Source organism: Dendrobates tinctorius, unplaced genomic scaffold, assembly GCF_039654945.1.
Source record: "Dendrobates tinctorius isolate UK_male_01 unplaced genomic scaffold, ASM3965494v1 ptg000062l, whole genome shotgun sequence".
In the NCBI taxonomy this organism is placed as follows: Eukaryota; Metazoa; Chordata; class Amphibia; order Anura; family Dendrobatidae; genus Dendrobates; species Dendrobates tinctorius.
In genome coordinates this window covers 18,401,429-18,420,395 of record NW_027361730.1, presented here as the reverse complement: position 1 = coordinate 18,420,395, position 18,967 = coordinate 18,401,429, and the positions used below count along the sequence as shown (strand labels likewise).

The window sequence follows — 18,967 nt, the reverse complement described above, 5'->3', positions numbered from 1 at the left end:
AATAGATCTATAGGTCTGTCTGGGGTAAGTAGTAGGTAAATGGATAATGTGATTGTAAATGGCCGAGTAGTTTTACCAATTTACAGTCAAATAACAATCGGTAATGATCATTACAATATCGGGGTGGTCGGACAACGTGTTTGTACTTTTACAATTTGCTTTTTGCCACTTTTAGTCAATTAATTTGAAAACAAAAATATATGTTTTGTTATTTTTTGTTAGCCAGCATTACAAACTATTTTATTACTAAGAACAATACATCTAAGGCCTTATTCAGCCGTCCATGATTTTCCACATATGCAATAAATAGTCCATGTTTTGCATTTGATTTTCAACAGTTTTTGTCACTTTTTACCTTCACAATCTCACGTATAAAAAAAAAACATCTACATTGCAAAGCTTCTCCTACCCATTGCAGTATTAATCACGAACAGAACATGGAGACAACATCCAAGATTTTCTATGACTCAGCCTTTTATGGGAAATTTTGATCCATAACCCTAATCAAAAACGAACATGCATATGTGATTTTTTTTTTTTTTTTTGCAAAATACCCGGACATGTGAATAGCTCCATAGATTTTAATGCGTTCTATCCGTGATAAACATTCAGACGTCCGTGTTTGATGTCCACATTTCTGTGTGTGATTTTCACAGATCGAGCACTTAGCCATTAGAGTCTTTGGGCATATTCACACCCACATTTTTTGCTGGTTTAGTTTTGGACCTGGATGAGAAGTTTGGATTTTTTTTTCTTTTTTTTTGCATACCAGAAAAACAGATGCTACATTGATGGTAAAAATAGATAAATGTTGGATCCAACACATCTTTTTTTCTCGTCTACATTCATGCCTAAAAATTATAGTGATGAGCGAGTATACTCTTTGCTCAGGTTTTCCCAAGCGTGCTAGGGTGATCTCCGAGGATTTTGGCGCGCTCGGAGACTCAGTTTCTGTAGACGCAGCTGCATGATTTGCGGCTATAAAGGTACTGTCACACTAAGCGATATCGCTAGCAATATCGCTATAACTTGTGACGTTATAGCGATATTGCTAGCGATATCGCTGTGTCTGATACTTACCTACGACCCGCTCCCCCACTGGTTATCGCTGATCGCACGAGAGCGTCCTGGACTGTTTCTCGTTGTCAGCTTCCTGCGGCGCTTCCTGTGGAGAGACGAGCGTGGAGCCGGGCGGGAGGACACAGGATCGCCTAGTGTGACAGGTAAGTAGCGACCCCCGACCCCAGCGATGTCGCTGGTGAGATCTGCCTGTGTGGCAGCTCACTAGCGACCACTTAGCGATGTACCAGCGATCCTGACCGCGTCATATCGCTGGTCGGGATCGCTGGTACATCGCTAAGTGTGACAGTACCTAAAGACAGCCTGAATACATGTGAGGAATGCCTGTTTGTTAGGGAATTCCCACATGTCTTCAGCCTGTCAACACGTCACAAATCATGCAGCTGAGACGACGAAAACTAAATCTCCGAGCACGCCAAGATACTCGGAGATCACCCGAGCATGCACGGGGAAACCCGAACAACGAGTATACTCGCTCATCAATACTAATAAACATTTCTGGAGAAGACTGAGTATTACTGATGAAAATTAGCCTGGATCTTTAAGGGTTAATCTATCTACCATAGTTGTCACGCTTTCATAGTAGTCGCTTTCTTAAAGGTTTACAGAAGAAACATTTTAAAATGACAAACTGAATTTTTCTTGACTTCAGTTGGAATCCATTCCTTCATTAATCTGTCATTAGAAGCCTTCCAGCAGCTCCAGTCTGGCCCGTCTTCCTTTTATTCCCGGTGCTTCACAGGCAGACAAGAAATCATTTTTCATTCCAACTATTTGTGTGAAGCGCTGAAGTGGCCTGACTTTTTTTTTTTATTATTATTATGAATTAAGATTCATGCGACTCAACTTGTAGCACATTTAGAAAGGAGTGGAAACATTGATATATACCGTAATCTTGATGTTTTTATTTCCATGTTATTTGTTAAATTCTACATTTGCCTTTTATTAAATTATCAATGGTAAAATCTATATACAATTTAGTATAAAATGCACAAATATATTTAAAATATAAAAAGAAATATATAACAAAAATATACAGTATAAAATATTCAAATATGTTTACAAAAAAATACACAACCTAGTATGAGACCCTGTCAATATACTCTATGAAATGAACTGTCTATTTGATTGGTATACACTTTTTAAGTTGCTCTAATTAATGAAAAATATGAAAAAATATTACTTGGTTGAATTTAGAGCAAAAAAAGAGAAGCTTCGTTTGACGTGTTTTTTTTAATTTGCGGATTTCTAGCACCATGATCAATCAGTATCTTATTGTTCCATGTACCACTTTCTTATCAATAGGTGAGAGTAGGTAAAAGTCAATTAGTGGAGGAACTCTAGACTTTAGCATTTGAATTGAGATGCCGTAGGACTTCATTTCTTTTGTCAGTGAAAACATTTACGCTAGAAGTTGTAAAACCAGCACCAAATAATTTTTCACATCCGTTTGTGATCTAAAAGACCGGATAAGAAATGATGGCTAAGGGCAGAGCTGTGGTCCGTGACTATAATTTAGCTGCAGTGTCACAGGGAGTGTAATGAGGTCAGAAACGCGCCTTCTTTCTCGATAGTGGTGCAATGTGCTGCTTTCTGGATCTTTAAAATCTATACAAGCATATTAGGAAATCGATGTACTGACTGAGAACTGATTTCAGTTACCACCAGAGCAGAATGAGATAAGATAGATAAAAAATATATATTTTCCACATGTATACAGAAGCACATGAGCCTAGAGAGCCACCTATTTGTTTAGTTATTTGTATCGTGTTGCCTTGTATTGCAGGAAAACGTATTCTAAAGATTCAAAATGTGAGCGGAAAGTGGATGTATATTTCAGGCTTGGCATTTTACAGATGATTACATTTTGAAACCTAATTCTTGTTAAATTTCTACCGCCTTACCTGTGCTCTCCATTCCACTAATGACCTAAGTTCCTCTACAATTCTCACCTCCCACTCCCATATCAGGACTTCTCTTGTGCTGCGACAGTTATTTGGAATGCACTACCCTGAACAATCCGGTTAATTCCCAGTATGCATAGTTTTAATCATGCTCCAAAAACACATTTCTAGAGACTGGCCTATCACCTCACTAATCTAACTAGTCTCTATTCTCCCTTCTTAAATTTTTCCCAGAATCTGGTCCCTCTTATCTGTTTCCACACCCTTCATGCACTCGGTAGCATTCAGTAACTGCTTATACACATACTGGCTTTTGATTGTTTCAGGCAGCGTTTTTTTCAATACCCTATCTAATATATAAAGCTCAAGTGTATGTATGTATGTGTGTGTGTGTATGTCCGGGATTGGCATCCGCACCGTCGCAGCTACAGCCACAAAATTTGGCACACTCACACGTCTGGACCCCGAGAGTGTCCTAGGCTATGTTGTGAGGCGAAATTTTAACCCCGCGCATTCCAATTCACCAAACAATTTTGCCCCTATCTACATAATGGGGAAAAAGTGTGTGTGTGTATTAAGCCCCACCCCTCATTATGATGTCATGATGGTTGACTATGGGATGGAGGATGTGTGATGGGTATATGGGCACTGGACTATGGGATGGAGGATATGTATGACGGGTATATGGGCACGGGACTATGGGATGGAGGATGTGTGATGGGTATATGGGCACTGGACTATGGGATGGAGGATATGTATGACGGGTATATGGGCACGGGACTATGGGATGGAGGATGTGTGATGGGGTATATGGGCACTGGACTATGGGATGGAGGATATGTATGATGGGTATATTGGCACGAGACTATGGGATGGTGGATATTTATGATGGGTATATGGGCACGGGCCTATGGGATGGAGGATGTGTAATGGGTATATGGGCATGGGACTATGAGATGAAGGATGTGTGATGGGTATATGGGCACGGGCCTATGGGATCGTGGATATGTATGATGGGTATATGGGCATGGGACTATGAGATGGAGGATGTGTGATGGGTATATGGGCACTCGACTATGGGATGGAGGATATGTATGATGGGTATATGGGAACGGGACTATAGGATGGAGGATGTATGATGGGTATATGGCCGCACTCGACTATGGCATGGAGGATATGTATGATGGGTATATGGGCACGGGCCTATGGGATCGTGGATATGTATGATGGGTATATGGGCACGGGACTATGGGATGGAGGACAATTATAAATTGCTTTAACTAACCACAGTTAGTTACTATGCCCGGGCAGCGCCGGGCTCTTCAGCTAGTTTATTATATTGATGACTGGACCACACATGACCAGCACTTTTTTTGTTACCTTTTGTATAATTTCGATATCCTCATTGATATTAATATGTGTTGAATCACTGTATGTGTTACTCTGTAATGTCTTATTTCGCTTGTATATGTCCTCTCAAGTGTTGCACAACAAAAATTATTATTATAAAGATGACATCCAAGATGTTTCTGTTTTGCCTGTTAGTTGGTTGTCCCAGATGACGAAAAGTCTACCATCATGAGGAGTCTCAACAAGCAGATCTTCGATAGTTTGACTACAGGTCTCCTCCAACTCCTTTCTAAAATATTTGCTTGCCTAACAACTAGTGTTCCAGTAGGGACTGGACAGACGGACATCATAAAAATAAAACCAGATGCAAAAACGAAATTGTCCCTTTCTGATGTTTTCAATGGTCGTATCCAAGATATCATCAGGTACATTTGCCTTTTCATCAGGTTTGATGATGTTTTGCGGCTGATTGCTATTTGTATAAATATTGGTACGTATTTTCAGTGTAAGTGATGTAGGTTATGATCTCCCTTAGTTTGATCTCCTTCTTGGAGAAATAAACTTTGTATGGTTTAATCATTACAATACCTTTATTTTTTTTCTCAGTCAAGTGTAATGAAGTTTTATAGCGCCATTTATTCCATTTCGCTTTACATGTGAAAAAGGGGCATAGATAGACAATTACAATAAACATGAGCAATACAAGGCACACACAAGTACAGAGGGAGAGAGGACCCTGCCCGCGAGGGCTCACAGTCTACAGGGATAGGTGAGGATACACTAGGAGAGGGTAGAGCTGGTTGTGCGGTGGTTCAGTAGACTGAGGATTTATTTGCTTCATAAATGCAAAATTAAGCTACTGTCTATGTAGTCTTCAATTAAAAATTTCCTATTTTGTTTTTGTACAGCTGGCAATGCTGCTGCTTCTAGCATAGATGCGGACAGTAGGCAGGTCCTGGCTGTTATCAGCTTGTGACTAATATCTAGGTGCTTTGCTGAGAGCCTGTTCTTTCTTCTCTCTCCTCTGAGTTGCGAAGAGTTAGGCCCCCGTCACACATAGTGACGCATCAGCGATCCCGACAACGATATGACCTTGTCAGGATCGCTGGTGTGTCGCTACATAATCGCTGGTGAGCTGCCAAATAGGCAGATCTCAGCAGTGATCAGGACCAGCGACGACGCAGGTAACAAGCGCGCGCGTCTCTTAGAAACCCGCTGTTTACCTTGGATACCAGCTCCCTGCACCAGCACGCTGGTATCTAAGGTACACTGCGGGTAACTAAGTGACGCGCGCACTTAGTTACCCGTGGTTTACCTTGGATACCAGCTCGTTATGCGTGCTGGCCAGCGGGAGACCAACGATCAAGAAAATGTCCATGGCTTTCGAGCACGATCAGCGATACCCGGCGGGGGGGGGGGGGGGGGGGGCGGTCGCTGATAGGTGTCACACACAGCGATATCGCTGATGATGGTGACATCGCTGTTGCGTCACAAAACTTGTGACTCAGCAGCAATCTCGCAGTGTGTGACGGGGGCTTTAGAGATTCCAAAAGACAGGGAAGAGGGTTATGCACAGTAGATTAAATCAGTGTATAGAGGCCTAGGAGGGGCACACCTAGTGGAGTTTTCAGATGAAAGGGGAACCACACAGGCTGTATCAGTATAAAAGGAGGTGAAAACCCACATCAGAACCTAGATGGGAGAAGACCGGTGGGAGAATTCACACACACAAGGTAGAACCTGTGTCTCATAGGGGAGAAGAGATTGCACATCGGTTGTACTATCTACAGAATGGGAAAGCAGGAAAAGGAGTAATCTGTACTGAAAACAGACGCACTCTAGAATAAAAATTACACATGTCCAACATGTATTGCTGGGAATGCCACTCCAGAATTTGAAACTTTAAGCTGGTTGAAAGCGGGGTTGTGAGTTTAATATGCTTTTTTTGTGTAAGGGCAGCATAATACAGCTACAAGTTAGTATATCTAGTAGTAAAAATGGCACAAAAATGTTCAAAGGGTATCCTAGACGCACAGTTTAGGAGTAGCGGTAGGCTAGTAGTAATTTTCCTGAGAGGCAGGGGTAGCACACTCCTCACAAATGCACCAGAGTCATAAGCTATTTATTCTAGCAGCAAAATAACATAGCATTTCTTACCTAATTTTGGCTAATGTGAGGATGGACCCATATCTCTAATATTCTGTTTTTACAAATGTCAGTATATTAAGTTAACAGATCTACTCTAATGGTCTCTGTGAATGAGTTATGTAGTAAAGATTGCAGCCTGAAACTTAATGCAACATTTTAAACTATAGGTCAACCAAAGATAACTACTACATTTGCAAAAAACATGTTTGACTTATTTATTGAAAGTGTCCAAAGCCATAATTATCGGGCCACAAAGTGTCACGATTCTGTTGCTGGATTTCCCTGTCCCTCAAGCTAGGAGGACCCCAGATTACCCCTGAAGGTGGAGATGCTGGGGTCTCTTACCTTTCTATGTTCCTAAATGCATGCTGATCTGTTTCCTCCCCCACCCAGGGAAGTATGGGATAGATGGGTATAGAGTAATAGAAAGCAGACAGACAGAGAAAATAGACAGGGATAAACGAGAACTACAATCATACAACTCACAAACAGCTTAGATTTTTTTATGTAGCTATCAGATGAGACTTGGTAAAATCTTGTGGACATTTTCAGTTTTATTTTTTTTGCTAGTTCCAGAAGCACGCTGGGAGCTTTATCACATTGTACATTCACAAAGAAAGTGTAGAAACACAACTATAGAAATATGAAAAAATAAATAAAAAGGGTCTGAAAGAAATTGTGCATGTATATTTAGTACTCTATTGATATGTTGTATACAGTATGTGCCAAATTATGCATACATTTTCAAGAACTAATTTCTCTGATTCTTTTTTCTCTCAGTTATACAATTAGTATTGGCCTCATTGACAAGCTGTACGGTTGCTTCATCTCTATACAAGGTCCTCTTGATGAGAGTCCCAAAGTTGCAGTGTTCCTCCAAGCAGCTACTACGCTTCTACATGAACTGTGCAGGCTTTGCATTTCTGTAACTCCGAGGTAAGGGCCCCGTCACACATAGCGACTCACCAGCGATCCCGACAATGATATCAACGTGTCAGGATCGTTGGTGAGTCGCTACATGATCGCTGGTGAGCTGTCAAACAGACAGCTTCACCAGCGACGCCCAGCGCGCGGCGTCGCTGTGTACTTTAGTTACCAGCGCGCTGATGCAGGGAGCTGGTAACTAATGTACACATCGGGTTTCTAAGGGGCACGCAGCACTTAGAAACCTGATGTGTACCTTGGTTACCAGCTCCCTGCATCAGCGCGCTGGTAACTAAGGTACACATCGGGTTTCTAGGCACAGCGCGCCCCCTTAGAAACCCGATGTGTACCTTAGTTACCAGCTCCTGCTTGCTGGTCTCCCGTCTGTCACACTCGTGCTGACCAGCGGGAGACCAGCGACCCCAAAAATGTCCAGACATTTCAACAACGATCAGCGATATCCGGCGGGGGGCCGGTCGCTGATAGCTGTCACACACAGCGATCTCGTTGGTGAGATCGCTGTTGCGTCACAAAACTAGTGACTCAGCAGCGATCTCGCTAGCGAGATCGCTGTGTGTGATGGGGGCTTAACGCCTCCAGTGATTTCTCTATTGTGTAAACAAGCCAGCAATCGTCCAACCTACAAGCAAAAAATTGTCGCCCTGTGTAAACAGGGGATTGCTGCTAATAACCTGATACAGTCTGAGGACCGAACAATCATATTGTTGATCTTCTGTCCCGATCACTGTTTCGTGGCCTGTGTAATCAGTCCAATAAAAGGCTGTCATTCAGCTGTCATTTAAAGGCCTGGCTTAATGGGCCATTACAGTGCCAAAGAGAGCAACTTTTTCATCTGCCTCTCTTCTAAAAACTGTTGTATTTTAGCCTGCAACATTTATCTACTAAGCGTGTGAGAATAGTGCATTGTTCACACGTAATTCACATCGATTTTCCAGACACTTAGCTGATAATGTGTAATTGACCTGGAGCGACACTTTCAGATGTTGATATTCTGACATTTGTGTCATCAGACAGGCCTATTGTATATGAACAATGTCAGCACCATAATGGTTTAGCCCCATGGATGTACTAGGGAAACTGATTGCTTCACATTCCACAGTTGCTTTGTGTGGACACCAATATGCAATAACTAAAACCTCACTTGGCATATAGAATCGTAGAGTTGGAAGGGACCTCCTGGGCCATCTGGTCCAAACTCCTGCTCAAAGCAGGATTCGCTAAATCATCCCAGACAGATGTCTGTCCAGCTTCTGTTTGAAGACTTCCATTGAAGGAGAACTCACCACTTCTCGTGGCAGCCTGTTCCACTCATTGATCACTCTAAAGGCCCTTTTACATTTAGCGATGCACCAGCGATCCAACCAGCGATCCGACCTGGTCAGGATCGCTGGTGCATCGCTAAATGATCGCTAGTGAGCTTTCATACAGAAAGATCTCACAGCGATGCAGCAGCGACGCAGCGCACGATACTTACCATTCACACACAGCAATCCTGCGTCCTCCCGCCCGCGTCCAGCGTCGCTCGTCGTCACAGCAGGAAGCCCAGCAGGAAGCGCCCGACGAGAAATGGAGCCGGACATTCTCGCGCGATCAGCGATGGACAGCGGGGAGCCGGTCGCTGGTAAGTATCACACATAGCGATATCGCTAGCAATATCGCTATAGCGTCACAAAACCAGTGACGTTTTAGCGATATTGCTAGCGACATCGCTTAGTGTAAAACCCCCTTAACTGTCAAAAAGTTTTTTCTAATATCTAATCCGTGTCTCCTCCCATTCAGTTTCATCTCATTGCTTCTAGTCTTTCCTTGTGCAAATGAGAATAAAGATGATCCTTCTGCAATGTGACAGCCCTTGAGATATTTGTAGACAGCTATTAAGTCTCCTCTCAGTCTTCTCTTTTGCAAACTAAACATTCCCAAATCCTGCAACCTTTCCTCATAAGACAGGGTTTGCAGACCGGTCACCATTCTGGTCACTCTTTTCTGAACTTGCTCCAGTTTGTTGATGTCGTTTTTAAAATTTGGTGCCCAAGACTTAATCAACGCGAGCTTATGACCCACATTTACTGGGAATTCCTCGTTCACGGGGAAGAATTGCAATCCCCAATCCCCATCACGAATGGGGTTCAGCGGGTTACCCGCACCTGTCAGCGAAGGTTAAACACACGCTGGTCCGTTCAGTGTAGCGGCATCACAGACCTGTTATTGCTCGATCTCGCGTGGCTGAGCGCCACTTGTCCCTCTAAGAAGCTGGACGCGGACCGTGGGGGGAGCGCGTAGCTAGTTAGCATGCCGGAGTCTCGTTCCTTATTGGAATTAACCAAACAAATCGCTCCACCAACTAAGAACGGCCATGCACCACCACCCACAGAATCGAGGTTGACTTTCAATCTGTCAATCCTTTACACAAATGGTATGTACCTGTACTTCTGTATGTTACCCTATATTGTTTACAGCACACTTTGATTGGATTCCCACAATGATATATGAACCAAGTCATCAATATTAAACTATATCACATTGCATGATCTGATCAGATCGGCTCACCTTTCTTTTAATATCTTGTTTTCTGCGTTGCTGAATAGACCCTTTTTATTTTGCCTACCAAATTTCAAGAGAGCACATGATTGATCCTGACGTCGCTAACCAACTGGAGACATTGGGAGCCTCCTAAATATACTATCAGCGCTCAGATGTAAACAAGGAGCCCAACCACTGGCCCTGAGCTTCAGTGCTTTGGATGTGTGGTTAAGGCATTTCTGTAGGCTGTCATTGCATGTGGTAACGCTTGTGGACTAGGTTATCAGATGTTATGTAGATTGAAGCCGCTGAAATGCCAGAATAAAATAGTCATAGTTCTGCTTTGCTGAAACTTAAATTACAACATTTGCCCTTCAGAGTGTAGGGAATATCACGCTGTGTTACAAATCATACATTTCTAAGTGTCATTCGCTTAGGTCCATTTATACTTCCATGTCCTTGTCAAGTGTGATACATGTATGGCTAATGTATGTGTGACTTCATCTGTAAGCAGTAATGCTCACATCTATGACTTACGTGGACCCTGGAGGGCCCTTGCTCCCATTTTCTACTGTACTTTCTTCATGTGATGTTCTTTATTGTGTTGACATTTTCACATCTATAACATTACCTATCTCTATAGAAATCCCTTTTCTCTGCCCACACAGCTTTCTTCCAAACTGTCTTCTGTTAGCTATCCTTTTTCGTCCAGATCTGGTGGCCAATAAATAATACCAGCCTTTATTTTCTTAGATATCTCTACAAATAAGCTTTGTGTTACAGAGAAAACAATATCCATCATGCCCTAGCTGGTTACGTGGTCAGTTGGTCATGTCGTTTGTTTCTGTTTTACGTCAGCTCTTGGGACATATTTGAAAGCCATCAGGATCCCACCGGACTGTCAGCAGTCTTTCAAAGCTCGGACCTCGTCGGAGTTCTTCATATGTTGTATTGCGCACTGTTCCACAATTCGTCCTCTGAGCCCAATGTTTCCAGCTGTAAGGAGAGCTATGAGCAGAACACCATTCAAGTGGCAATTCAGAGCCTGAGGTTCCTTAACAGTTTTGCTACACTTCATCTCCAGTCATTTCAGGTAAGCAGCACAACTTCCTCTGAAATTGGATCCTGAGGACGTGTGTCTTGGGTTCAATGTCTATGTACTGTCCCTTTCCTTCCCAATACTTACCAGTGTTTGTGTTACCAGGTTTACACGCTGTTTATTCCTTTCATAATTGATTGTGGTTATAGTGCCATTATCTATTGGTGTGGTGGACTTATCTGCTCCACTTCCAGACTCCAGGCTCGTTTACACAGGCAAAATTTTGATTACTGATCTACTATATAACAATTCACTTGGCGCTCTTTAAAGGTCCTCTTATACAGGCTGATACAAATTGTATTGGCTGTACATTGACTGATCGATCAGCTGCATTTTTCAATGAGACAATGATTAGTGGCCCTAAGTATTTTCTGGTTACACCAATGCCTTGGTTAGAAACTATAGTGTAGTAAGGTACTTCAGTTTGCAAAATTTTTAGACACAGACCAAATTTTTATACAAAATTTTTAGAAACAGGCCGAAAACTGACGCTTCAACGTAAAACGGGGCGAAGATGATACCATACACTATAACCCTATACGGCACGTGGCTTGCGCCATTTTTTATACTGTGATGGTGCAAAATATTGCTCACGTTTTTCTTGCGACCCATTATGATGCCCTCTAAGCGTCTCCTCTTGTTCTCTCCCAGTCTGTTGTAGGTGCGGAGGGCCTGTCTCTTGCATTTCGTCATGTGATCAGTTCCCTGATTTGGTTTTGCACCCAATACACTTGTGAGGATCTCCTCCATGAGATCATTGTATGTGTTGGGTACTTCACAGTGAATCATGCAGATAATCAGGTGAGTGATAGTATTAGAAGGCAGTATGTAATGAGACTGCTGTTCTTCATGTTATCCACAAAATCAGAAGTTATTTTACAGACATCCAGCAAAGGAAATTATTAATGATCATCTTCAGAGGCTCCTGTTTTTGTGAACATGTGCTCATGCATGCTGTAAAAAAGAGTGCCTCTAATAAATAGCACACGATTGTGTCCAAGGTAGGCCCTACTGGGAGAAAACCTGTAAAAATGATCTTACGATATGTGATAAAGGCACGTGAGAAGATCACATTTGTGAAGTCTTAGCTCCAACTACTGATGTTGCTGTTAATGTATTACAGATGGCTATTTCACTGTCTATGTATTTCTTCAGAGTGTTACCTGAATGCCATTAGTCATATGATTTATACTGAGTCACATGATTGATGCCATATATAATGAATGAAGCAAGCAGACAGCACAGGTAGCGATGGCTTCTCCTCACCTGGAATGCATGGTGACTCCTCCTGACCCTCAAACCAATAGGAAAATAAAACGTTCTGCCAGCATCAAGTAGTCCATGTCTTTATTTCGCACCAATACATACAATACTTATTAGCTTACACAGGAGCTGGTACACGTGTGTCATCTGATTTGTTGTGTTCAGATCAGTGGTAATAAAGACGTATAGTACTTCATGCTGGTATGATTTTTCATTTTTATGATGGCTTTCTAACAAGTCTTTTACCTCACCCCAGAGCTGGATTCTCAGCTACACTGCCCAGTGGTGCTGTATAATTTCCTCCATTCTTTTGCTTCCATCTGTGTACTGACTAAGGAATGAAGAGCAGAAATCCCTCTCTTTATGCTGTGTTGTCTATGAGTAACATCATTGCAGCTAATTTCTTCCCACCAGCTCAGAACCAGCTCCAAATTAAGGCCATGTTCACACGTTCAGTATTTGGTCTGTATTTTATATAAGTATTTGTCAGCCAAAACCACAGGAGTAGGTGAAATATACAGAAGTGGTGACATGTTTCTATTATACTTTTCCTATGATTGTGTCACTCCTAGTTTTGGGTTACAAATACTGAGGTAAAAAACTCACCAACTACTGAACATGTGAACGTGGTCTAAGTGAGAGACTATGCAGTGGGGAAAACTGGCAAAAGTGCAGGATGTACGTCATATAAATGCCAAATATAGGTGTTATTCCTCATGTACACACACAGAGCTTACACTGAAAAGTTATTGGAAGTACAGTTACCCTTTAAGCTACATGTTTTAACTTTGTAATTTTGCAGTCCACAGACATTCAGTAGGTCACTCAGTGTTTTCTATTCATTCTTTTGCATTGTGCAAAGACATCCTCGTTGTAGGGTTGTGACCATGATGAGCAAAATTATAAGGTGGTTTACCAATATTAGTTGCCAAACCCCACTGACCTGGCAAAAGAAGATTGAAATCTCTTTAACCAAAACCAACACTTTGTCACAGTCCCCAAAGTCTCAGCTCATTTACAATTGACAATATAGATCAGCCAGTTACTAAGTGCATAGTTTAAGATAGGGGTATTTTTTCTGCAAAGGGCCATTTGGATATTTATACCATCATTTCGGGGTCCGTACAAAATGATCAACTTGAAAATGATCCTGCTATATTTGGTTAAACATTTAATTAACTCAACCCTAATGTGACGGCTGGAACTTCTTTGGTGTGGCTGTGATGTTAGGTGGTATGGATGATGTTGCTACTCTTGACAGCTTTCCCAGATTTGCGTTGGTCTGGAGAACAAGCTACTCCTTTCGCTGAGGAGTTTTGTAAAGAACTCACAGCAGTACGTCATACCAAACATTGCTCACGTAACATTTATAGAACTCAAGCAGTGAGAGGGCTGCAGTATACATCACATATGAGACACCAAGACTGCTGTATACACATCACAGAATATACGGGGCTGCTTTATTTACATAACAGGAGACATGGGCTGCGGTATATACTGTACATCACAGGAGACATGAGGCTATGGTATATATATCACAGGAGACATGGGTCTGCGGTATACACATCACATTAGGCTATGGTATATACATCACAGGAGACATGAGGCTGTGGTATATACATCACAAGAGACATGGGCCTGCTGTATATACATCACAAGAGGGTTTGGTATATACATCACGGGAGACTTGTGGCTGTGGTACATACATCACAGGAGACATGGGACTGCGGTATATACATCACAGGACACATGGGTCTGTGGTATATACATCACAGGAGACATGGGGCTGTGGTATATACATCACAGGAGACATGGGGCTGCGGTATATACATCACAGGAGACATGGGGCTGCGGTATATACATCACAGGAGACATGGGGCTGCGGTATATACATCACAGGAGACATGGGGCTGCGGTATATACATCACAGGAGACATGGGGCTGCGGTATATACATCACAGGACACATGGGGCTGCGGTATATACATCACAGGAGACATGGGGCTGCGGTATATACATCACAGGAGACATGGGGGTGCGGTATATACATCACATGAGACATGGGGCTGCGGTATATACATCACAGGAGACATGGGGCTGCGGTATATACATCACAGGAGACATGCGGCTGTGGCAAATACATCATAGGAGGCATGAGGCTGGAGCATAGACACAACAGGAGACATGGGACTATGGCATAGACATCACAGCAGACACTTTGGGGCTGCAGTATAGACATCAGGAGGAGATGCTGCCAATATGGTCCCCAGGAATATGCCCGGGGCCCAGAGAAAAGGTCATACAAGGGTTCCCCACCCCTTGTTTTAGATATAGTAAAATTGCTCTGGGATCACCTTCTTCTTTGTTCTTTATGTTTGCTTTGCCTGCATTTCTATTTCGTTAGCATTTTCCTTTCCTACAAGAGGACATCTTGAGACAGTATATGGCCATCTTATTAATGCTATTGCTCTGTATTATCATGCATGTGTAAAGGCTGTAACCTCTCCTCTGCCCTGGGCTCGCTGCCGCTGATCCCATGTAGCCGAGCTGTCTGACCATTGTCAGGGTGAGTGCAGACTTCTAATCCAGTCCCGCTGAAGTGAAGGCTCTCTGGCATGGTTTATGTGCCATACAGACGTCATAGCCCGGCACATTTCCCCAGCCATGATGCCTTGGTGCTGAAATCACTATTTGCAACAAAGCTTTTGATGATTCTGTGATCACGCCCCAATATATTATTAGTATTTACAGGACTGCTGCATCCCTGTAATAAGACTTGGAACATTTTTTACTTTTCAACAGTCGGTTAAATCTCTTTGTTAGCCCAATTTGCCTGAGGAAAACAAGCTGCCTAATAATTCTGCTCACATTGATAAAGGGTGTTGATATCCTTAGGACACCCCCCTCATTACGCAAATACACATCACCTGATCAGCTTCATGTAATAAGCATTCAAGTTTATACAGCTTGGGATTGGGAAATAAGCAGAAACATGTTGATATGGTCAAAATACTCAGCTAATAATTCTGCACGCACTGTACGTACCATATGCTGTTTCTGTTGCTTTGTGTGTATGTTTTGTTAACATCTTGAGAGCTCATGAATGTAACAGTGAACGTTCTGACCAGATGATTCTGTGAATAGTTAGATCCCGTTCTTGTCCATAGTCACTACTAGTCACCTGCTGTGCACAAATCTGTGCCTCGTGTCATCCTGGCAGGCAATTTATTAGCAAGCAATCTATTAGACGCCTTCTTCCACAGAGGATCGGACCTGGAGCTGCTTACATTAGGGGAGTCACGGTGAAAGATCCCCAATGTAAACCCTGCTTTCTTATTAACGCATGTGTTTATGGTGGGACGGGATGGAATGGTTTATAATTAACATAACTTAATTGGACAATGTCTAATTTGCATTTTCTGGGATCTAAATAAAGACCGATCATTTCAGGTAGATGGATTTGTCAGGAAATTAAATGTAATTGGTTATTGTTGAAAGCTTGAACTTGACTTTTGCAAAAGTTTACTGGTGTTCATTTTCTCTGACCTATGTACAGAGCATTTATGCTTATTCTTTGTTATGTGCTCTCTGGTAACTGGGATATTTGACCATTACTTACTGTGAGTAACACTTTCTAAATGATCGCCATCTATCGCCGCATCAGCCGACATCCTCGTACAAGTGCTGCTGTAAATTATACAAATATTCTGTGCCACGAAGCACTTCAGTGACCATATTAAGGTAGAAGACTGTAGGCCGAGTTCTTTCATGCAGGTTATGGTACTCTTCGGTTATCTTCCAAACCCACAAATCCTCTGCTAAGTATGGTGACCTTCTGTCTGTTTTGAAATGGAATATACTCCAAACTGCTACAAAAACTCTTTTTAAAAGGTAAACAGGCTTCATGTTGATCGCTGATTAATCACGGGCATTGCCATCAACATTTGAGTTCGTGGACAGAAATTAGTTGCAGAGTTGCAAAGGTTGAAAAAAAGACCTGGGTCCATAAAGTTCAAACTTTCTCCACCAATTGTTTTTTTTTTTATCACTAAATTAACTGTAATCAGCAATGTTATTTGTATTGAGGAAATCATCCAGCCCTTTTTTAAAAGCTGTTATAGTGTCTGCCATTACTAGCTCTTGTGGTCGGGCATTCCACAGTCTGACTGCTCTGACTGTAAAGAAGCCTTTCCTATTGAGCTGTCGGAATCGCCTTTCTTCCACCTGTAGTGAGTGCCCCCTGGTTCCTAGTCTGGTCTTTAGAAGAAATAAGCCATGTGCCAGTCCTTTGTACTGATCACACACATATTTATACGTATAAATAAGATCTGCTCTGAGGTGTCTTTTTTCTAAGCTAAACAATCCCAACTTTTTCAACCTCTCATCATGCCCGCCTTTGAAATGACTCTATTTTCTGACTGTCCTTTCTTAAATGTAGTGCCAAAAACTGGATCCCATATTCTAGATGTGGCCTCACAAGTGATTTATAAAGGGGTAAGAATACGTTGGGATCGCGGGATTTTATCTCTTTTTATACACCCTAAAATCCTGTTTGCAGCTGCTGCTTGATATTGAGTACTGCTGCTCAGCTTACTTGTAACCAGAATACTCAAGTCCTTCTCCTGATCTGTAGTCGCGAGCATACTCCCATTTAATGTATATGCAGCAATAGGATTACTCCTTCATAGGTGCATTACTCTACATTTATCTATATTAAATCTCATTTGCCAAATGTTTGCCCATTCAGACATCTTATCCAGATCGTTTCACAATATTGTGATGTCAAGGTCAGATTTTAGTATCCTACACAGTTTGGTGTTGTCAGCAAAGACTTACCCTTTACTCTCAATCCCATCCACAAGGTCTGTAATAAAGAGGCTAAAAAGAATCGGTCCTAGCACAGATGCCTGCTGACTATATCCCATTTGGAGAATGTACCATTTATGACAACACTTTGTTTCCTGTCATTTATCCAAAACCTAACCCATCTGCATATAGTTTCCCCCATTCCCTGCGTATGGAGTTTCACTATAAGGCTGTTATGTGGTACAATATCAAATGCCTTTGCAAAGTCTAGATAAATCACATCAGCCAAATTACCAACATCTAGATTTGCACTTACCTCCTCATAGAAACCCAACAATAGTGCTCCCCATGCAGCACCAGACACACTACCCATACATGACCAGAATTCCCTTCACCATTTGTGTTCGGGGCCAGCAGTAGTGCTCACCATACAGCACCATACACACTACCCACCCATACATCACCAGAATTCCCTTCACCATTTGTGTTCGGACCCAGCAATAGTGCTCCCCATACAGTGCCAGACACAATGCCCATACATCACCAGAATTCCCTTCACCATTTGTGTTCGGGGCCATCAATAGTGCTCCCCATACAGTGCCAGACACAATGCCCATACATCACCAGAATTCCCTTCACCATTTGTGTTCGGAGCCAGCAATAGTGCTCCCCATACAGTGTCAGACACAATGCCCATAAATCACAGGAATTCCCTTCACCATTTGTGTTTGGGGCCAGCAATAGTGCTCCCCATACAGTTCCAGACACAATGCCCATACATCACCAGAATTCCCTTCACCATTTGTGTTCGGAGCCAGCAATAGTGCTCCCCATACAGTGTCAGACACAATGCCCATAAATCACAGGAATTCCCTTCACCATTTGTGTTTGGGGCCAGCAATAGTGCTCCCCATACAGTTCCAGACACAATGCCCATACATCACCAGAATTCCCTTCACCATTTGTGTTCGGAGCCAGCAATAGTGCTCCCCATACAGTGTCAGACACAATGCCCATACATCACCAGAATTCCCTTCACCATTTGTGTTCGGAGCCAGCAATAGTGCTCCCCATACAGTGTCAGACACAATGCCCATACATCACCAGAATTCCCTTCACCATTTGTGTTCACGGCCAGCAATAGTGCTCCCCATACAGTGCCAGACACAATGCCCATACATCACCAGAATTCCCTTCACCATTTGTGTTCGGGGCCAGCAATAGTGCTCCCCATACAGTGCCAGACACAATGCCCATACATCACCAGAATTCCCTTCACCATTTGTGTTCGCGGCCAGCAATAGTGCTCCCCATACAGTGCCAGACACAATGCCCATACATCACCAGAATTCCCTTCACCATTTGTGTTCGGAGCCAGCAATAGTGCTCCCCATACAGTGTCAGACACAATGCCCATAAATCACAGGAATTCCCTTCACCATTTGTGTTCGGGGCCAGCAGTAGTGCTCACCATACAGCACCATACACACTACCCACCCATACATCACCAGAATTCCCTTCACCATTTGTGTTCGGACCCAGCAATAGTGCTCCCCATACAGTGCCAGACACAATGCCCATACATCACCAGAATTCCCTTCACCATTTGTGTTCGGGGCCATCAATAGTGCTCCCCATACAGTGCCAGACACAATGCCCATACATCACCAGAATTCCCTTCACCATTTGTGTTCGGAGCCAGCAATAGTGCTCCCCATACAGTGTCAGACACAATGCCCATAAATCACAGGAATTCCCTTCACCATTTGTGTTTGGGGCCAGCAATAGTGCTCCCCATACAGTTCCAGACACAATGCCCATACATCACCAGAATTCCCTTCACCATTTGTGTT

At 42.8% G+C, this 18,967-nt stretch overlaps 1 protein-coding gene across 2 annotated transcripts in view; it reads left to right on the top strand.

The window, feature by feature from the left end:
- Nucleotides 1–18,967, top strand: part of SCAPER (S-phase cyclin A associated protein in the ER) — a 404,857-nt gene that overhangs the window by 332,069 nt on the left and 53,821 nt on the right. For both annotated transcript variants that reach the window (XM_073579348.1, XM_073579347.1), the window contains exons 25-28: nt 4,530–4,759; nt 7,263–7,418; nt 10,806–11,040; nt 11,698–11,847. In XM_073579348.1, the coding sequence (XP_073435449.1) occupies nt 4,530–4,759; nt 7,263–7,418; nt 10,806–11,040; nt 11,698–11,847 (771 nt within the window). The remainder of the gene's footprint in view (nt 1–4,529; nt 4,760–7,262; nt 7,419–10,805; nt 11,041–11,697; nt 11,848–18,967) is intronic.